A 22,776-nucleotide genomic window follows, 5' to 3' on the forward strand; every position below is an offset into this window, starting at 1 on the left:
AAGTGTTTAAGTAATGGATTGGCAATTATATTCATAGAATTGCATGTTTCTCTGATATCTAGCTTTACTACACTAACATTTATCCCAGGACTATTCTGAAGGTGTTAATAACAAAACAAATTTGAGGGCTCAGTGTAACCCATGTCACATGGTAACATTGATCCCTTTCAGTTAATATTTTGTCTAACTTACGAAAAATATAACATACACAGTACACTATGGATTCTTGTATAGAAATAATGTATGATAATAAAAATCACCATAAATAGGAATTGATGTGTGCAAGAAATACTCTACAAAAACATAAAAAAGGATTAAATCTTACCAAGGATGACAGTATTATATTTTGGACCATCTGAATCATATTACAGATTTTTAGTCCAAAAAGTGATAGTGTTTTTATTTTTTCTGGTCTACATTTGTAACTTTAAATAATTAAATACAGTGTCATTTTAAAGAAGCTAATACTCCATGACATATACCATTTTTTTCAATCAGATACTCTTTTTCTTTGAAGAACACAAACATATTTTCTGATTTTATATCATATTTAGAGCACTATACTGTACACTTTTTGTTGGCTGTTTTACTTAAAGATAAAATGAAGTAGTGGGAGTTGTTGGACGTGTGTAACAGTTAGATGTTTAAAGTGTTTTCAAAATAATCTGAAACTATTTACTTACGTGAGTAATGTACTGTTTCAATGCTTCCACCAGTGTACAACACACTTCAGAATGTTGCAACTGATTGCTGGCTTTGAAATTTTGAACAGCTGCAGAAGCTGATATGAGCCCACTGAATAAAAATTTTCTGGACATGTGACTGTGTTATTCCATTGTGACATAGACAATGTTTTCAGCCACTGCAAGCAGCCTACATCTTCCAGAGGAAATCACTAGCAGCAGTTACTGAAACATTCATCTGTATAACAACGTGGTCCCATACTTGGAGTTGGTTTACTTAGAATGATGATGGCCACAGAAGCCTATGTTTGTGTAGGAGACTTCTACTATTAAAATGTGAAGAGTTCCTGAAATTGCTTTCCAAAAGTGCTGCACCTTTCATTACAGTGTTCAGAAATATTTTATTTATTATTCAAATTTTTTTCGTTATTTATGAAATGAGAACAGTCATTAGTCCTGTTTCAGCTGACCACTGCAGCCACCTTCATATCAGACACTCAGCATTAAAAAATCTCATGATACTGAAACCGTGCATTATGAAATAATACCTTACTCCTATACAGAGGACAATAGAGCCTGATTTTTCCTTGACAGTAGTAATGGAATGAAGTTATACACAGCCTTACGTAGGCAACTGATCAGCTATTTGAATGAGAAATTGCAACTTTACATTGGAAAAGCTGACGTTAAAGACTGACAAAGTAATGTTCTGACTACTTGCTATACTGAAGTCGAGATCATGTAATAAGCAGATGGTTGACACACTATTGGTTGGTATGACATAGCTCCTTGGGTCCTTCGGGGACTTTAGTTTGTAATTGAATTAAAAGGCAACCATCGGGAACTCCCTCCCCCCCCCCCCCCCTCCCCCTCTGACCTCCCACCCCCAAAATCACCTAAAAGAAATTACACATGACCTAGTTGCCATGTAGTTTAACTGAAAGGTGCTTTGGTTTTAGATTGTGCAATGAATAATGGATATGCACTATCGATAGTCAACAAAGCCAATGATAGATTTAAAGTGTCTAAATATCCAACCCACTATTGGCTATGACCCGTCTATATTTTATTCAGTTTAGTTCGGAGTTGCAATATTTCAGTATTACGCAAGACAGCAGAGTGGTGAGTATCATTACAAATAACATTAAATTTAAATCAGTACATAAAAATACATTTGGATTTACCAGTGCCACCCAAAAAACCCATTGATAAATGAAAATATCTCCTTAATGTTGATAGTTCCATTTCTTTAAACAAATTTGCTGAATATTCTATCATTAGTAGTGCAAATGCCAAAATATCGCCAATCTGGCCACCTGGGCTGTACTCGTTATAAAAACCAGTTCCATTACGGAACAATGCAGAGCAGTTTGTGGAGAACGGAAAGGGTGTGTGATGGCGACACATTCATTCTATTGTTCGTTTCTAGATTTTTTCAGCAGGCTGCTTGCAGTCATCTGAGCCAACTGTGCCTTGCATTCCCGCAACCCCCACACCTCTTTTCATACAGAATGTATTTACGCTCTTGTAATACTATAACAGCTGAAGACAGCAATTCCATGCAAAATTACATCTTAAAATATACGTGCATTCACGCACCATGCATACACTATTAAAGGAAACGCATGCAATTTCAGACTACCATCTTTTTTTGTGATGTATTTCGCTTTATTTTAAAACAATACACAACAATCACTTTTTCTTAATTCTGCTCTGACTGGAATGGCTCTGCATGTTGAGCTGCTGAGCTAGCAATCCCTTAATTTCAGAGACGAGGTGGTTTGAATCCGTGTGCCAGCAACCTTGAAAATGGTTTTTTGTGGTTTCCCATTTTCAAATTAGGCAAATGCTGAGGTTGGCTCCTTAGTTTATGCTGCAGCCAATTCCATCCAAATACGTTTCTTTCCTGACAGATTCCAGTACCCATGAAGATGCAGCCCCCCTGTTTAAATAAAAAGAGCTGAATAAAAGGCAGAGTTCAGTCATATGTTGATTGATATTGACACTCTAGAACATTTACAAATTAGCGTTGTATGGTTTATAAAAATAGTGCAGTGGAACCTCGCATAGCAAGCTTAACTCATTCCAGAATCTTTCTTGTAGTGTGAAAAATTTATCCTATATAAATTAATGTAAAATACAATATTGTGTTTAATGGAGAAAAAGTACTAAAAGCTTTATCTTATTCATGCCATTTATTCAAAGAAAATTATATGTGTTGTATTATGTGCTTTATTATTTACAATACATAACAAACTCATTTTTACTACGAAGCTGTCTATAGTCATTTGTTTATGCTGATACTACAACACTGGCAAAAATGTGACATAGCATTATTTCGCCAAATGAATTTGCAGCGCTTGTAGCCATTGCTTTATTGAGGTTATGATTTTCAATGTACGTTGCAGTCGGTTCCCATGTTTTAAGCATTTCTCGTATTGTGCAAGAAGATTTCTGTTGTGCTTTTATCACCTCCTCCTCCTCCTCCTCCTCCTCCTCCTCATCATCATCATCATCATCATCTGAAGAACTCCTCTCCACAACATCCTGCTGTGAAACATCCTGCAACTCCATAAGCTCATCGCTGGTCATTACTTGGCTATGATGTTGCACAAGCTCATCGATATCATTGTTATCCACTTCCAGTTGTGTGCTCTTGGCCAAAGACACAATCTCGTTGACTACAGACTCCATAGATACTGATTCAAATGCCTCAGAGTCACATTTGACAACCCACTCTGGCCAAAGCTTCTTCCAAGCAGAAGTGAGAGTTCTCTTGGTAACCCCTTCCCATGCCTTTTCAATCATCTTGACACAGGCAACAATTTTGAAATGATGTTTCCAAAATTCTCTGAGAGGAGATTGGTAACTTCATTCAACTCAAAGCAATGCTCGAAGAGTGCTCTAGTGTACAGCTTCTTAAAGTTAGAAATAATATATAGGGCCATAAGCTGGAGTAACAGAGTGGTGTTGGGAGGCAAAAATTGGATCTTGATGAACTGAAATTCTCCAAGGTGGTGGTCTTGTAAGCCTGGAGAATGTATATGAGCATTGTCCATAACAAACAACACCTGGAACGGCAGATTGATCTTGAGCAAATATTTGTGCATCGAAGGGCCAAACACTTCATTGATCCAATCACAAAAAAGGTCCCATGTCACCCAAGCCTTGTTGTTGGACCTCCACACCACATTTAACCTCTTCTGGACTTTGATTTTTAAAGGCTCTTGGAGCTTCTGAATGGCTTGTATTGGCACACAGAATAGCAGTGTGAAATGGTCTTTCATTGGCTTGTGACCAGGCAATGCATTTTTCTATACTGTCATAAAGGTAGGGTTTGGCATCTTTTCCCGGAATAGAGCCTTCTCATTACAATTAAAAACCTATGGTGGCAGATAACTATCAGAATCTATCAGCATCTTGAAGTTGCTGATGAAGTTCTGTGCTGCCTTTGTGTTGGAGCTAGCAGGCTTCACTGAGTCTGACAATGTTGTGGATGCTGATCCTCACCTTAAACTGCTCGAACCACCCACGGCTTCTCTTAAACACTTCTTCAGCTGCCGATGATGATGGCATCTTCTTGACAAGGTCAGCAAAAATCATTCTCATCTTCCCACAAATGTTGTTCTCATTAATAGTGTCACCTTGCAATTTTTTTCATTTAACCATATAAGGAGCAACCCTTTGACGTCATCCAGAATACTAAACCATTGTTGAGATACTCTTGTCAATCCCTTTGTAGCATCTACCTTCTTAATCTTATCCTTATTCTTGAGGATAATGCAAATAGTTGATGTAGACTGATTGTATGTGCATGCTAAATCAGCAACACTCACACCACATTCTTGTTTTTCAGTGATTTTACTCTTCATTTCAAAGGTCATTTTGTTTCTCTTATGGTTGTCTTAGTGCTGCTTTATCTTCAGGGATATTTCTGCGGAGGTTATTAAAATTCTCACATAAAAAAACTCTATGTGAGTGCAAGTTAAGAAAAAAGTGTGATCACAAGCTGTGCTAAGATGGTAGCAGAAAGAATGCTAAACCCAGACTGCAGTATGTACTAAAGACATCGTTCATATGCCGCTACCGACAAAGGAAGGCATTCATATTGTCGAACTTTTACTCTGTCATGTGTGAACAGCTGGTGATGTAACACTAAATCGTCATCACTCATTAAGCGAGTCATTTGTTTACCATTTGTTTTGCTTGTTGTGCATATTGCACGTTATGGGAGGTGCTCATTAAGTGAGGTTCCACTGTATTGCAATTGATGTAAGTGAATCTGGTGAGTAATACGTGTTTAATCATTGTTAGTAACAAAACGTGTTAAGAAAAAAATCCTTGTTGTATTTTGGTGTGGGGGCTCAAGTCTGCATTTGGAAATTTGCTGCTGCATCAGAGACTTGCTGCAGTGAAATGCTTTATCTCTCGGGTACAAATCTGGTGATTTTTCTCAGATGAATTTGATGTCTTCATTTGAAAAACGCAACTCACAAGTCAGAAGCTTGAAAATTTAAATTAGGAAATTGGGTAGCAGGAGCAAGAGCTCATTGCTGCAGGTTTCTTGGCATTACCTGCTGATTACATTCTCAAGCTTCTATGAAATGATTGTAGAGTCATAAATCACTTGTAAGTTGTTCATGCCTTGTCCCTTGTTGTTTTACATGATCTTTACCACATTTTGAAACCTTTCGTCCTTCTGAGGCATGAAGCTCCCCTTCTACAGAGACTGGCCAAACCCCATTCCAGATGCTCTCTTGCTAGGTTGATGACCCTATTCTTGTGCTACTGTGGAATTTAATCACTATCCATTTTTGACTGGTTCTCTTTATGAAGGTGAAGTGACTTTTTTAGTTTCTTCAGACACACCCTCCTCATCAGTGTCATGGTGGGCAATTAGTTCATCCTGCACCAGGAGTTGTTTCTCTGCTAGCATTTTGAAAATTATGCGAAATATTTCTTCTCCAATTTCCATGTGTTCTTGTATTATTACTGCAGAAGATTTGGAAGTGATGAGATTATATTGGTGAAGGTTCACTGTTGTAAGCAAGTGCCGTTGTTAATTGTTCTTTTGAAACTTCATTGTAAAACTATTCGTCTTTACAATCAGGTTCACAATGTCTTGCTGTCAAAATAACAGGCACATCAAAACATTTATTTGTAAAACCAGACATCTTGGAGCATTGACTTGTAACTACTTTGGGGGCTAACAAATGAAGTATTCTTCATGTCTGTAAATGTTGGTCCCTTTCTCCCTCCACCAACTGGAAGTTGTTTGTGCACATACAGCTGTTTCTAGGGGTCGAAACTAGCTGCAGGATTACCAAGAAAATGGTTTTCATAGGATGAGACACGCTATACCTGTAACTATACTGGTAAAAGAGGCTCATGGTGGGTTGAAATGTACCTGCAGGGGTGAATTTTTAAGATGAAGATTATGTCAACAATAAATGATTCCTTAGATACTAATAATTTGCACAATTGTAAGAAACCTGTTATTAGAATTATGTGGGGTGGGGGAAACAGAATCCTCCACGTGATGAAACCAAGCGTTTACTCGGTTGGCTACAGACTCATTGGCTATTAGTGACCACACGCTAGTGTATATGTATGCATGCCTAAAACTTTCAAACTCCATTTTCTCAAAAAACAGTTGACAGTGGCACCTTCCTTTTTACACATGTTGAAGTCCTGGCCCCGATCTACACTCCTGATCAATATGAACCAAATTGGTGAGTAGTAGTGTGTAAAATGACCTTGGTGGGGGGTGATGGGAGATTGGAGCAGGAGTGTTTTTTAGTTGTTTCCCAAAGTACCAATTTTAGGAAAATTTTAGAATTTTCCCTTCTTGCAGATGATGTAGCATCCCTCTTTGTATTTTTAAACAGATAAAGAAAATTTGCTGAATTCTTTCTCGTAAATAAAAGCTAAACTGGGCATGTACTGAAGAACGTACTCCTTGAAAAGTATAAAAACTTAACTTCTGTAATATAATGCTATGATTGACTAAATAAATTATCTTTGATAAGTCACAGGGGATCCCAATGGTGATATTTTATCATTTAAACATTTCGTTACATGCTCAGTAAATGTATAAACAACTGACTCAGTAGAATGTCTCTTTTGAAACGCAAACTGTGATTGCCTAAGTACACCATTACTACACATGGGGGTGACAACTCAGTAGTACATTATCTTCTCATACATTTAAGAAAATGGTGTAAAGAGTGACATTGAGCAGTAGTTATTGATGGCCATAGAGTCGCCTTTCTTACAGAGAGCTAACAATATCATAAAAAAAACTTTTAAATGTTCAGAATGAACCATATGTTCAAATTAATTTTGTGATGAGAATGTAAAGTGACTCATTCCACATCATTATGATCTATCGTGCAAACATGATACTTACTATCTATTTCAGTCTGTCTGGGAAGATACTCTCAATTAATGATGCAATACATAAATGGTTAAGAACATTACTTACTATAAGGCTGTAACTTTTTAGAGTTTTATTGGAGATATTATCCACTCCATCTGAACTTTTACTTTTTGGAGTTGTGATGCTCTTCCTTATTTCAGGATGTGGGTTAATTTTATTTCACTAAATGCCCTTTGTATTGCTACTCTGGCCTGCTGTTTTGCTTTTTCTCCTGAACTGTTTGCACCAATTTTGTCACTTATTTTAAATAGCAATTTCTGAAAATATTTGCTACACATGAACTGCCTTTTACAGTGATCCCATTCTCTTTATAACAGCTAGTGCCATATTGTCTGATCTGTCAGGTTCAGGCAAGATGTACAAACTCTTGGATTTTTTTTACTGCAACTTTTCTTGGTATGTTACAATACTTTTATAATATGAGTGAGTGAAAGGATACTTACTTGTTCTGGGTATTTATGCATGTCCATTTTTCATTGTAATTATCCAAGGGTTCTTTAATGACATCCCATTATGATGTTTAATTATCTTTTTAGGAAAACTACTGTCAAAAATAGATACAAACTCATTAAGAAATATATGTCTTTAAAGTGAGCTTTAGGTTTATTGTAAACTTATGAATTTTTAACATTGTGTAACCCTGCCAGCAAATGTGATAATTGAACATGTAACATGTCAGCCTCAGTTGCAACTGAGGCTGAGGTGTTACATGTTTATTGTAAACTTCTCTCCAGTCAACATTTTCCAAGCTTTCTGTAAAATCTTCAGTAATTTCTGTCATTATTCACCCTTACAGTCTCTACACTACACATGGACTGAGGTTATGTAATGTAATTAACTGTACATCATTATCTGACAATCCACTTACCATAGGGTAGGGTTGCGTAAAAATTTTTCAATAAAATTTTCCAGTTGTCAAATGGAGGCACGGATACTATAACAAGCAGAAGTATTACGTTTCACAATATTAACTCACAAGCACTCGCTTCTACATCCTGATCTCTATAGTATTACTTATTTTTACATTTTTGTATTTATATTCCTTATTTATGAGTGGGACATCTCCTCCTGTATCCATATTGGATCTCTATGAATGTACAGCTATTTATAACCATTTACATTATTATTTTCTTTCCCTTTGATTGCATGGTGTTCGGACAAATGAATGACATCAATTTCTTTCTAAGCAATATGATCTTGCAAATAAATTAACTTATTTACTTTACCTTTTACCCACTAATCTCTTACAAAGCAAGTTTATTTCACTTTTCCCTCTGTTGTTATAAGATGAACTCGAAGTTCCAGTCAATTTAATTTCCTCTAAAACTGTATGTCTGAATCTGACCTTAAATTGGCACCTTGCCTGACTCTAGTAATTACAGGAATTTGCCTCTTGGTGGTGGTGAACCACCTTATGTTTTCAGCTAATGGCTCTGTTATCTTGTCCATATGTCACATATGGTAATTTGACAGTGTGAGTCTACAATAATATAATAATTTTTGTAGTTGTAATATGTTATGATTCCATACGTTTGGCTGCAAACTCTGTGGGTTCATATTGCATCCACAGTTTATAACATTTTAAATGGCATCAATGTATAAATATAGCAATATGATACCTCAAATGACCTCTTTGGAGTAAAATGTGCAACAGCCATTTAGACACTTGATCTTTATTGGACTCCTACATTGAATGTGTAAAGGCGGTACTGTATGTAACCAAATTGATGTGGTCATAAACCCAAAATTAGTCATGTTTTAAATAAACTGCCTTCAGTTGTGGCCAGTAGTGGATTTTATTCAACATTATCCTTTAAAGGAACTGTCACAGTGTTCAGAGGCATTCATTATGGATAAAATTAACTGTATTTTATTTTGTAGCAGACCGTGATAGAAGGCAATTCTTTATAATATAAAGTGGTGATTAGTTTTTGATTTGAAATGGAATTTATGTTGGGGAAGCCCGTTTGGCCAAAAACTTACTTGTTTGACAGTTTTACCTATCTGCGACAACGTCCCCGCCGTATGGCTGGTAGTAGTCTATCCTTTAAATAATATTGTCATTATTCCATCCTGTGTCTTCCATTGGTTGCTTTTTGAGTGAAATTTACCTAATTGCTGTATTTGGAAATTCTTTTTTTAAAAAAAAAAAAAAAAAAAAAAAAAAAAGTCTGTGCTTCAAATGTTCTGTAAATTTAAACACTGAAAATATACACTTCAGTATAACCTTACATATGCGTTTTTCCAAATTTTCCATTCATTGTTTGGAACTCTATAACTCACTCTCGATATACAGCAGTTACACTATAATCTGGCCATAAACCATGTCCTCTGACAGCTGCATTACATTGGACTTCTAATATATTGAAGAGCTATGCGTGAAATTGATATTAGAACTCTTGTGGTGCACACTATGAGGGCTTTGGATAACTTCTAATGGCTCCTGAAATAATGAAGTGGTGTACAATGTGTATGGGTCATTCCATACAAACTGGTCTACAGGTTCCTGCATGACCATCATGCAGGGGACTGAGCGGACCTGGGTTGGCACCCGCAAACGGATTGTTGGTGCCCGTAATCGAAGAGTCAGTGCTTGCAAACGGAATGTTGACGGCTGCAATTGGACTGTCAGCGCTGGAAATCGAAGCCCGACTGATGGCCATAAATAACACTGAGAATGAGCAGACCGACCATTCCATCAGAATCACCTGATGATGGTGGAAATGCTATTCGCCAAAGTATTGTGGGCTTCAACGATTACATCCGGCTGGACACCCGAGAGCCCTGGAAACAACACAACGCCGGGAAAGCCTCCAGTCACATATCAACAACGTCTACGGAGAGGATATGTTCCACCTGGTGAAGAAACTAGATAAGCTTCGGAACCAGAAAGGACGTCTGCTGGGTTCATTCACCTTTTTACTAAGGTGTGGGGACAAAAACACCATTCCTACATTTGCCAAAATGGTGCACCATATATGCACACCCCCGGCAAACTGGACCAAGAAACGAGCCAGCATGGCCTTGGTCAGGGAAAAGCTTCGCTACACTTGACAACAACTCGACAAGAATGCCAAAGAACTATTGCACCTTCACGTAAAATTAGCCTTCACGCTTAAAGACCATTCCTGGGAATGGGTGGATGGCCTCACATGGGCCCAGGCTGACTGGACACATCTGAAATCCACTGACAAACAGATTGACAAGTTTGCAAGGATACCAGGCAAACAACAAGAAGAGACAGAGCCGATGAAATGAATTATGATTAACCTCACGGGAAAGCCATTGGACGATGCAGCCACTTCCATACTTGAAAAAGGATTCAACTTTGCACTGACGCCAGATCACCTCCCCTCCACTACAGTGGAACAGGTGGTTCGGGGCTTAACCGAGAACAAGGCTGAAGAAGTCAGGAGAGAAACATGTTGGATTCTCTCCAAGGCCAAACCGACCACCAGCAACATCTCACGGGAAGAAAGAGTGGTACTTTGGGCCCTCAGAGGAGACAAAGAGACTGTCATTCTGCCCACCGACAAAGGAAACACCACAGTCATTCAGAACAGGCAGGACTATGAACAGAAGATGCTCCAACTACTTGAGAACCCAGCATGCCGGAAGATCAAGACAGAGCCTACCAACAGGATACAATTAAGCACTGCCACCCTACTGGAAAATGGTGCAATTGAGGAGAAGGATATCAAGAGACTTCAACAGTGCTCTGCATAGGTCTGAGAATATACAGCCTCCCTAAGACACATAAGGAAGGCATTTGTCCTATTGTCAGCAACATAGGGGTGCCCAAGTACCTTCTCGCACAACACCTGGCAGGCCTGCTCAGACTGTATGTGGAAAAGTGCAAACACCATATTCGGAACTCAACGGATTCATTTGTCGTCTTAAGGAACTGACCCTACGACAAACAGACTTCATGGTTAGCTTTCATGTCGTGTCATTTTTCACATGGGTCCCACTAAAAGATTCAATCCACCTTATCAGTGAGAAATTTGGTAAGAGTTGACACAACTCCTCAGGCACATACTTACATTCTCCTACTTCGTTTTCAATGGCCAATACTACAAGCAGACCGACGGTGTAGCTATGGGGAGCCCTCTCTCACCAGTGGTAGCTAACTTACTTATGGAGAGTTTTGAAGAGGAGGCACTGCAAGTGGCCGAACGGAAACCTTTGTGTTTTTTCCAATACGTGGACGACGCGTGTGTCATCTGGACCCTTGGACCTGATCATCTACAGGTGGTTTTAGAACATCTAAATTCCATCCACAGCAACACACTGCTCACCATGGATATCGAGAAGAAAGGGAAATTACCCTTTCTTGATGTACTTGTAGAGCAGAGATGAAATGGTCTTAGCGTGTGCCACAAACCTACACATATAGACTTATATTTACATGCCTCTAGTTGCCACCATTCTGCACAACTCAATGGGATGCTCAACACACTGGTTCACAGGGCATACTCAATATCAGATGAACAGAATCTGCACAAAGAACTCAAACACCTAGAAAATGTGTCCCACAAGAATGGGTAAGGCAATCGACAGATCCAGACAGCGCTAAGACAACGGAAACACAGCAGAAATCCAGATGAAGAACAGTCTAAAGATGAGGAACCAGGCCTTGCCTTTCTTCTGTATGCAGGCAATGTGATGTCAAAAACTGAGAGACTGCTAAAACAACACAAAATTGACGTGGTCTTCCGACCACCGTCCAAGATATGTGCCTTACTTGGGACAGTGGAAGATGGATTTGGCCTCATGAAAGTTGGCATATATAATATTCCATGTGATTGCAGCAAATCCTACATTGGTCAAACAATCGAAACAGTCGAAGACTGCTGCAAAGAACACAAATGCCACACTCGCCTAAGCCAGCCCAACAAATCAGCACTGGCAGAACACTGCTTGGAAACTGGACACAACGCAAAATATGAAGAGACCAAGATTCTGGCCCCTACCAGTTATTACTGGGACAGCATCCTCAAGGAAGCCATTGAAATTTGCACAACGGGCAATCTCATAAGCTGAGACACAGGTTTTCAACCCAGCAAAGCATGGAAACCATTACTTAGCTCCATGAAGTAGTCACGCCTCAAGCAGACACAAGATCCTTTCATGACGGCTGTCGGGGACACTCCATGGGATTCTGCATCTTCCACCACCTGGCATATCGCCGGGGATGGTGCTGACCTGGGTTGGCACCTGCAAACGGATTGTTGGCGTCCACAATCGAAGCATTGTCACTCGCAAACAGAATGTTGGGGGCCGCAATCGGACTGTTGGCGCAGGAAATCGTAGCCCGACTGACAGACATAAATAACACCGACAATGAACAGATAGACAATTCTCTGAGAACCACCTGATGATGGCGGAAAGGGTATTTGCCGAAATATTGTGGGACTTCAACAATCGCATCTGGCTGGATAGCCCTGAAAACAACACATATGCCGGGAAAGCCTCCGATTACAATATCCGTGATGTTCATGTAGAAACTTTTTTTGAAGTTACACCACTTGGTGTGGAATGGCTCATATATTCTAGATTAATATTTATTCCAAATCATTTCAAACACCTTGAAGTTTAGGAAGCAGTGTAGAAGATAATGAAACTGCTTATGTCACGAGGCTGGCAGGTCAATGCCGTTTGAAGAATTTGCAATACATTGTTACAGGTGGAAATCAAGATACTGCTCTTAGCACTTGAACAATATGAGTGAATATGTGATTTTTTTCTGTTTCACCATTTTTTCCTAAAAAGTCTCTGTGGAACCATAATGATCTCTTTCTAAAAATTAATTGGTTCCATCATGATATTGAGTTTACAAGTCCTTAGTACCTGATAAAGATACGTGACACCAGTTAAACACATACTCTAATAAATGTAGATACTGTGAAGTCATTATTGATTTACATAGCGCTGACTCACACCACCGATTTGATAGATAAGCAGTGCAATTTCAAGTGAGGACATGAAGTGCAATACAAGTAAATTGTTATTATTCTGTTCGTACTTCTTGTGTGGACAGTTCTTATGCTGAAAAATGCCATATGTAATGGAAATACATAAGCTATGTGCTTCTCACCATTAACATTGATACTAAATACAGCTTTAATGGACATCCAGGTGAATGATGATATGTTTATAGCCAACTTGACAATTCTATTTGCATGCAGTATTTTTGTGACTGTCATCATCATCATTGTCATCGTCATAATCAGTATCTACAGGTTTTCAAAGCTATGGTCTTATGTGCACTTGCTGCCTGGATTCCAACTAGATTGTGAGATGATATTGGTGTATTTTCTCTTTATTGCAGAGTTCAATTCCTTACACCTGATTGCACTTTAATTTCTATTTATTTTCTGGCTCTCCTGGTATTAATTCAGTAATGTTAAGCTCTTCAGTATATACTGGCTCTGATAGATGAGATGAAAGGTGAGAGCTTATTAAATCAGCTGTTAAATCTCAAGCCTAACTTTAATTTGGAACCTCCATGTCTGTTTATAATGCTTTCTAATAGCCTTACTATTTTTCATTAATTCTTTCATTTTTGTGTTCCATATGTCACATAAGAAAGAGAACCTTTAGGAAGGTGCAACAAATTAAGGTATACTTCAACAAAGAGAAGCAAGCACACACAATTAATTGCAGTGCAATCAACAATAAACTATGACTACACTCCTTTTGTAATTTGTGCTTATGCCATATACTTAACCTAGCACATCCAACTGCCAGAACCAACCTGTGTATATTGCTTAGTGCACATATGGGGCATGTGTTGTGGAATATGGGATTTGACATGATACAACTGGAATCGTGAATCATGTAAAGAGAGACCTTAGTTCCAGTGTTCCATCATGAGGTTGTGATACCTTTCTACCCAGTGGAATAATCTCTGATCACGTAATTGCTTGAAAAAGGCACATGTAAAACCTGTCTTCTGCAGAACCCTCTTAACAACTATTTGGGAAGAATCTACAATTACATCACTTCTGTACTTCACAAGCCACGCTGCAATGTTGGGAGTAGATTAATCAGTATCATTTTGCTCCAGTCCCCATTAATTACACAAATTTTACTGTAGTAATGAATACATGAGTTAGAAGTTGCTGGCAGTAATCTGTTCCTGACTCATAATGAAATGTGGACTCTTGGAACTTTTTCCCTAGTGTCACCCTTTGGAGTTCATTGAGTATCTCTGTGACACTTTTGCACTGACTAAACAAATATGTGGTGAGGTATGCAGTTGCTCTCTGGATCTTCTAAGCCTCTTCTGTCAGCCCAAGTCAGTAAGCATCCAATACTGACTAACAATGCTCACGAATAGGTTAAATGTCACCTTATGGGTGAAGGGTGTGTGTTGAAACACATGTACCCTCGTGAACTAGGCTGTTTAGCTGTACCGCCACAGGGCCAATCTATTCTGTATTCCAGTGTAGCTAAGACTTCCTCATCCACTTTCTTGTGTAATGCATAGGTGTCTAGAGTGTTTTCATTTACTAATGGTTTCATCAAGTATAGCACCAGGTGAATACCAAGCCTCACTGCATCTTTGGTGTGTATTCTCATACACGAGTCAGGCACAATATGACCTTGACCTGAATCATTAAAGTTAAAAACATTCACCTTTTCCTGCATATGTTGTTGAATAATCTCTCTCTATCCCTGGCAGGTGTTATGCACCCTGCATTGCCATCAGTCTTAGAGGAGTGGTTATAATGTAATGTCACCTCATTGTATTCACATTAGTCAGCTGCTACGAGACTCAATAACATCAGTTCTCTCTCAAAACATGCTTCAAGTGATAGGAATGCGCCGTTACACGGAACAATGAGGCTAGTCAGTGTGCAAGCCTCAACAAAGATCAGCAGCCTGTGCAAATAGCTGAGGTGAGTTAAGCTTTGTGAGCTATTTACTCATCATTACGAATCACAACAGACATACAGTTACTGACATTAATGAGTGCCTCGTGTAATAATTTATATTTACCTTAGCTCCGTATGTCTTTAAGGTGATCTGTTAACCTGTTGCTAGTTACAGCAGGCAACATCAGTGCAAATAAAACTCATTAAAATATTAAATTTTGTTTATAATTGTCAATCGCTTGAAACTAGCATTTCTTGATTCAGTTTCTACATGCATGCTGGCTTTTCAGGTCTTCATGCCGATAAATAGTATTACATTTCCAACATTCTTCTGTAGAAATCACCAATAATGAAACACCAAAGAATGAACATCTATCTGGTCATATTTTATGACATGCCTGCAATAGTGTTGCCATCAGTATTGCCCCATTGTAAAAAATGAAATGATTGTGTGGCATTGATGGCCGAGAGGCCGCAGGTGGGGAAGTTCGTCCGCTGAGTTGCAAGTCTTATTTCAAGCGATGCCACATTGGGTGACTTGTGTGTTGGTGGTGGGTGGTGGTGGTGGTGGTGGTGGTGGTGGTGATGTAACACCCAGTCCATGAGTGGAGAAAATCTCCAACTGGTCGGGAATCGAACCTGGGCCTGCTGCATGGTAGGCAAACCCATTAACACTCAGCTAAGCAAGTGGACTGCCCCATTGTGCCTGGAATACATGACAGTATCACTATAAGGCCTAGCAATAGTGCTGATTGAGCAAGCTGTTGCAGGTAGATGCCAATGTGTGGCTGGTGTTATCTGCCTGAGTGGAGAATGTTTCAAATGGCTAGGTCATACCTGCATCAGATTTCGTGTGTAAATGCTTCTCTCACTCTTACCTTTGCCTCGTCTTTCTGACACTGCCAGTGCTGCAGTACCAAGTCACTTAATTTGAGCACAGAAACAGTATGACGTTGCTTCAGTTTGAAAGTTTGCTGCTTATGTAATGGCATTTGATTTGTTTGTTTGCCTACTGAAATGAAAAGGCAAACAATCCATGAATTTCCTTAATGTGATGTATCTATTAGCAGAGCTATGGGACATAGAAAAGCCACTGTCTGAAAAATGATTTTTTCACTGTTTCCTTGTAATTGTTAGATGATCTGCAGCAGTGAGTCACAATTGTATTCTGTGTAAGTATTAAGACTTCTAAACTTTTTGTAAGCTTCATGTTCCTATGATCTTGGAAAGCCCATGTCAACTGTTCTCGGCATTATTACAGTATATGTATACATTACTTTTCATGTCCCATAACTCAAGTCGTAGATGTATTGTATTTATGAAATTTGTAACATTGGTAAACCATAATAAGATATTGACATAAACATTTGATTGATATTTCAAATTTACCTTTATGAATTTCTAGAGTCCTTCTAAAGTGTTACAAAATTCTTGTTCCAAGAGGCATATCGATGAGAGAAGTGCACTTTAAAGAGGTACAGCAGACATATGTGTAAATCACCATTTGCCATGTCTGCAGTTCGTGGTCTAGTGGCTAGGTGTTGCTGCTTCTGGATCACGGGGCCCCAGGTTCGATTCCCGGCCGGGTTGGGGATTTGATCTGCCTGGGGACTGGGTATTTGTGTTGTCCTCATCATTTCATCACCAACACCATCATCGTCATCATTCGTGACAGTGGCTAATTGGACTGTGTCAAAATTGGGACTTTGTATGGGCGCTGATGACCGCGCAGTTGAGTGCCCCACAAACCAATAATCATCATCATCATCATCATCATCGCCATTTGCCAAATGATAAAGAATGAACACCAGTCTAGTTGTACCTGATATACAGTCTCTCAAGTTGGTTCTGGTGTTACTAGTTTTCAGATCAGTTGCTTTTAAGATACAGTTAAAATTTGTGTTTCAACAATCTGATGGAATTTTAAAAAAATACGCGTACAGCATCAGCTCATGAGTTAGCTTCAGAACGAGCTCATCTACTTGAAGAAGAAGAAGAAGAAGAAGAAGAAGGTGTCCACAGCAGAGCCTGATTTATTTTTTTCTTGCTCTCTCTCTCTCTCTCTCTCTCTCTCTCTCTCTCTCTCTCTCTCTCTCTCTCTCTCTCCCCCCCCCCTCTCTCTCCCCCTTTCTCTCTCTCTCTCTCTCCCCCTCCCCCTCCCCCACCCCCTCTCTCCCTCCCCCCCTCCTCTCCCCCCCTCCTCTAAACCCTAATCTTCCTTTTTCCCTCCACATTCTTCTACATTCTACATTTCTATTCTGCAATATAAATCGAGTGTACTTATCTGCAAAGAATACGAACGGATACAATAAAAAAGCATTTTTTTAAAAGCTCTATATTTTCAAATTGTTCACAAAACAACCTTATCCCCTTCAAAATACTCTCTATTACAACTAGTACTTTCATCCCACTGGTGATTCCGCTGTTTGAAATATTTTTTGTAGTCATCTTTAGAAATGGCTGACAGTTTCCCCCTTGTTTTTTTTTCTTGAGTTCTTCAGTGTTGTCAAATTGGTGTCCTTTTATGTGTGGAAATAACGAAAAGTCACACAGAGCCAGGTCAGGCAAGTAAGGTGCGTGGTGCAGCAGAACCTTGTCATTTTTAGCCAAAAACTGTCGAACAGAGACGACTGTGTACAGGTGTGTCGTGGTGGAAGAATCAGTCTTCTGTCTGTGACAAATCTGGTCTTTTTTGATGAACTTCATTGTGTTGTCTTCTTAAAACTTCCAGATGAAAGGTTTGAGTGACTGTCTGACTTCTGGGAACAAACTCTGGATGAAATACGTCCTTGGCATCAGAAAAGCAAATCACCATTTTTTTATGTTTGATTTGACTTGATGACATTTTTTGGACGGGGAAATGACGCCTTCCACTGGCTTGACTGTTGCTTTGCTTCTGGGTTGTAACCGTAACACCATCACTGATCTCACCATCACTCATCACCAGTAATGACCTTTGACAGAAAATTGGGCTTGGTTTCAAGCTGTGATTTCAAAGCATGACATGTTTCAACTCAATGTTCCTTTTGATTGTCAGTCAGAACCCGATTAACAAACTTGGCAGCAACCCTCTTTGTCCCCAAATCTTCCATTAAAATTCACTGAAACAAGCTCCAAGGTAACCCATTAATCTCTGACAGTTGATCAGTTGCATGTCAGCGGTCTGTGAGCACAAGCCCTTGCATTTTTTTCAATATTTTCGTCAATTCGGGCAGGTGATGGACGTCCAGAATGAGATCTGTCATCAATTGACATGTTGCCATTTTTAAGTCAAGCAAATCACTCATACACTTGAGTTTTTCCCATAGCATCCTCTTGGTAAGCTGCTTTGAACATTGAAACAGTTTCAGCAGCATTTTTACCGAGTAGAAAAGAAAATTTCACAGCTGCACATTGTTCACTTAAACTTGCCATTATGAAAAATGAAACAAGAACAAAATGGCGCCAGCAGAAACAATCACTGCGGATGAAGAGAACAAGCCAGGTCGACAACACAGGCGGCGCTGAACTGGCAATGAGTTGCACTATACATGCCTAGTGGCAAAAATGTGTACTACACAAGCTCAGCCAACGACAATGTTACTCCACTTTTTTTTAGGTACGCACTCGTTTGTTTGTATCTTGTTACATTACAGTATATATCATTTTTCTGAAGTAGAATTTTTCTTCCATTTGTTTCAGGTACTCAGTGCTTCAGATACAGAAGGATCACAACTGTCATGTAGACCACAAAAACTGCATCTGGCTTTGTCTCAGAAGAGCCACTGCGATAAAACAGAGATAGTGCCTTGGAATAAAACAGCAAAAGCGTCAAACAGTGGCACTGTGAGTGGTTTAAATCGGAAAGAGACAAATATATTTAAAAAGGAAAAACTGAAAACACGTAATGTGGCTGCACAAGAAAGGTGTCATTTTGAAAATTACCATTCAGCATCAGAACATTGCAAGAACAATGAAGCCCACGAGAAGCAACTGGAGCGTACTATAGATGCAGATGTTTGTGTCTCCACTACAGGCAACATGGGGTGTGCATTAAATGTGGAAGACCATCATAGTAAAAGACAAAAATGCTTTATGTCACACTCTTTGAGGAATGGAAATGATGACACTAAATTACCAGATCAGCATGATGAAGCACATAGTTTATTATTTAAGGAAGGAGCTTTAAAGCATAAATGTCCTCCAGGAAAAAATGACAATACAATCTCAGTAGAAAATTCAGATGGAAAAATGAAGAATGTCATATCCATAACTTTAAGCTCTGACAGTGAACAGGAATTTGCAGAAGATCAATGCATACAGTCCTCCACTAGAGATCACATGCCACAACTTCCATTTATGAAGTCTCCTGTGTACAGAATGTTGAGAAAAAATAGTAACTCAGTGACTACTCAAGAAAATAAACAGGTTTCAGAGGAAAAAAATAAAACTGACACATTTGAAGAAAATAAAAAAGTAATTAACCAGAGCATTTTTTCTGAAGATATTATTGTTCATGATAACACAAAGCCTGAGAAATCAGGCCTTAAACCTTTAGCAAAAGAGACTGGGAAAATTATTTTAAAGAAGGGAGTTGTTGTGGCAAGTAACTCAATTGCCAACGTATGCACAAAAACACTGGAGAATTTAATTCAAAAAGAGTTACCCAAATGTACCGAAAGCAGTGTCAGGAGTCCGCCTCACTCTGTAGTTATAAACGGAGAGCAGTCTACACACACAGAGGGTTTAGATTCTTCAGATCAAATGCTTTATTTGTCACAAAAGACATTTACGAGGCCTGAGAAGGGCACATGTGGGTCACCGGGCTCTGAGAATGTCCTGAAAAGTATTGAAGATAATCAAATGATGCTTCATAATCCTCAGAATGAATGGGCTGGTGGCCTAGAAATTGGCTTAGATGACGATATGCCGCACATTGTTCTTGGAGATGAAATGGTTGTTGATGGGTCAACATGTGAAGAAATTGCTTTTGAAGAAATCCAGGATACATCTACACATAATAATGAAAAAAATTATAGTATTCAAAGAGAAATTGCCCAGAGTAATATTTCAAAGATTGAAAATTTAAATGCCCTTTGCTCTGGAGATGCAGAAATAGATTTTATAGAGTCAACTACTACTGAAGAAACTGCCATTAGAACAGGCCATGAAGAAAATGCAAACAAAGCATCACAGTTGGTTTCAGGCACCAGTAGCAGTGGAAATCAGAGCGCAGCTTCAGAAAATAGTAGTATTAATAATGAAAGAACTATTTTGAGATCTTGTGATGTTAAAACTCGAGCATCACTGCTTTTTCAAGAAAATGTTAGTCAGTTGCCAGCATGTGAAAAACTTTTTGAGTGCCACATATGTAATAGGATTTTAACAACGCAAAGTAATTTGAAACGACATTTGTTAAAGCATGAGAAGTGTACAGTAGGATCAATTATCTGTGAACTTTGCAATGAACAACTTGTTGACAGGGTACATTTGAAACAACATTTAAAAGTCCAGCATCAACAATATGTAAAATGTGCATTTTGTGATAAAGAATTTTCAAATATGAAATTGTGTAGAGATCATGAACTGACTCATCCTGAAAGGGCAACGTATAAATGTGACATTTGTAATCAAATGTTTGTCACCGAGGGTCGGCTTAAAAACCACAAAGAATTGATTCACGATGATCTGTGTGACACCTTCAGAGATAATGATTTTTTCAAGTGCCACATATGTTTTAAAACCCTGAGGACACATCACAATCTTAAGAGACATCTTACAAATCATGAAAAACCTCCAGTATCTGTGTCATCTGTGTCATGTAATCTTTGTCAAGAAGTTTTCACAGAGAAATCCAAATTATACCAGCACAGGGAAGAGAAACATCCTAAGAAACACAACTGCACATTTTGCAACAAAGAATTTCTGAGCTTGAGAAGCTGCAGGATACATGAATCATTGCACCCAGAGCGAGTAGTTTACAAATGTAATATATGTGAAACTGTTTTCCTCACAGAATTACGGTTGAATAGACACAAAGATATATATCATAGAGAACCATACTGCCGGATCTGTCGCAAGGAAATAACTGATCGTTCAAAACTTATTGAACACGAAAGACGACATGGGCGCTTTAAACAAGTTTTTATGTGCAAGGAATGTCCTAAAGTATTCAGGACAGCATCAGGGTTGAAGTACCACATGTCTGTTCATACAGGAAAGTATGCAGTGTATTGTGAAATATGTGGTAAAGGTCTTCATTCTGAAGTTGTATTAGCAGAACATAAAGCAACTCACACAAAAGAAGTGCGGTACACATGTGAACTATGTGGCCGAACCTTCTCCTCTAATAGTACTTATAGAATGCACCGTCTCTGGCATGATAATCCTTTGCCTTATCAGTGTAATTTCTGTGACAAAAAATTTAAACATACTTCTATTTTGGCGGTGCACAAGAGACGGGTCCATACTGGTGAACGCCCATACAAATGTAAGTACTGTAACATGGCTTTCAGTGTCAGCAGCACGCTCAACAAGCACTTAATTCTGCACACAAAACAGTATCCATTTAAATGTGAACAATGCAATAAGGGATTTACAACACGTACTAAAATAGCGAATCATCTTGCAAAAGTCCACAATGATGATAGCATGTTAATTGCTGGCAAGAAGGTTTGTGAGTATAAGATGGCTTTGAGGCCTAGTGAAATGGCTGATGTAGAATCTTTACATGAATTTCCAACAGATGAAACAGATGAAATGGATTTGTAGGAAAAACCTCAGTCAGTGAAAGTTGTGACCAATTATCAGAATACAAAGTCGTATTACAGTGGCCCACTGTGAAATATGTTTTCTCATTGCTATAGTGTATAAACTAGGAGCTGAAGAAGAAAATAGAAATAAATACTGATGAGTTAACTAAACTCTTAAGACTGTATAGGGACAAATTCTATCATTTGAGGAGATGGAAATTAAAAATAACCAAACTTAGGTCCATGTACAAAGTGTTACTTTGCAGAGAAAATGGGAGGAAGTATAGTGTTATTGGTTTTTTAACAGTAATAACTATGCACCGATAAAATTGACTCTGATTGTCCTGAGAATCTCATCTCTTATTTTTAAATGAGTGGTTCTGAAGTGCACAATACTTAAAACATTCCACCAGTGTTTTGTAGTGAGACTAAAAGACTCTTGTGTGATACATTTGTGTGTGTGTGTGTGTGTGTGTGTGTGTGTGTGTGTGTGTGTGTGTGTGTGTGTGTGTGTGTTCGTTGTGCTTTTCCAGAAAAGTGCTTATACAACAGAATTGTGTAGTATACTGTAATATTTCTCGAAGTTTGAATATTTTTGTGGGAAAAAGTTATTTTTTGTGGACTTATAAGACCTTGTTGAAAACTGTCATTTGATGAGTTATTATCTGAAAATAATAACCACTATTGAGACAGTATTGTTATGTGAATCTGAGAATTCATAAAACTATATAAATATATCATTTTATGTTTATTTAGTTTAGTATTTATTTAGTATCAGAAAGATTGATGTAAAATTTTGTGAACTTTTGTAAACTTACCTTTGCTGGACCAAACCCATGCCAAAATAAAATGTATTAACTTCAGTGAATTAATGTGCAGACTTTTAAGCATCCTTATCAGAGACACTGTAAATTAATTGATTAGTAGCAATGTGAAAATCAAAGGTATTTGGGAATTAGCCGAGTATGATGTAATTGCGTTAATCACAACTAACAAATATCACAATGTTGATGTCAACACATGTCAGCATATATACAGTAAAT

The 22,776-nt window shown here is 38.5% G+C and overlaps 1 protein-coding gene across 1 annotated transcript in view; it reads left to right on the plus strand.

Annotated features, from left to right (window-relative positions):
- The window catches only part of LOC124568789, a 124,340-nt gene extending 101,783 nt beyond the window's left edge, over window positions 1–22,557 (plus strand). Inside the window, exon 10 of the mRNA XM_047131057.1 lies at window positions 18,684–22,557. Within this exon, the coding sequence (XP_046987013.1) occupies window positions 18,684–21,752 (3,069 nt within the window). The 3' untranslated portion in view covers window positions 21,753–22,557. The remainder of the gene's footprint in view (window positions 1–18,683) is intronic.
- The last annotated feature ends 219 nt before the right edge of the window (window positions 22,558–22,776 follow it).

This window comes from Schistocerca americana, chromosome 1 (genome assembly GCF_021461395.2).
Source record: "Schistocerca americana isolate TAMUIC-IGC-003095 chromosome 1, iqSchAmer2.1, whole genome shotgun sequence".
NCBI classification, from domain to species: Eukaryota; Metazoa; Arthropoda; class Insecta; order Orthoptera; family Acrididae; genus Schistocerca; species Schistocerca americana.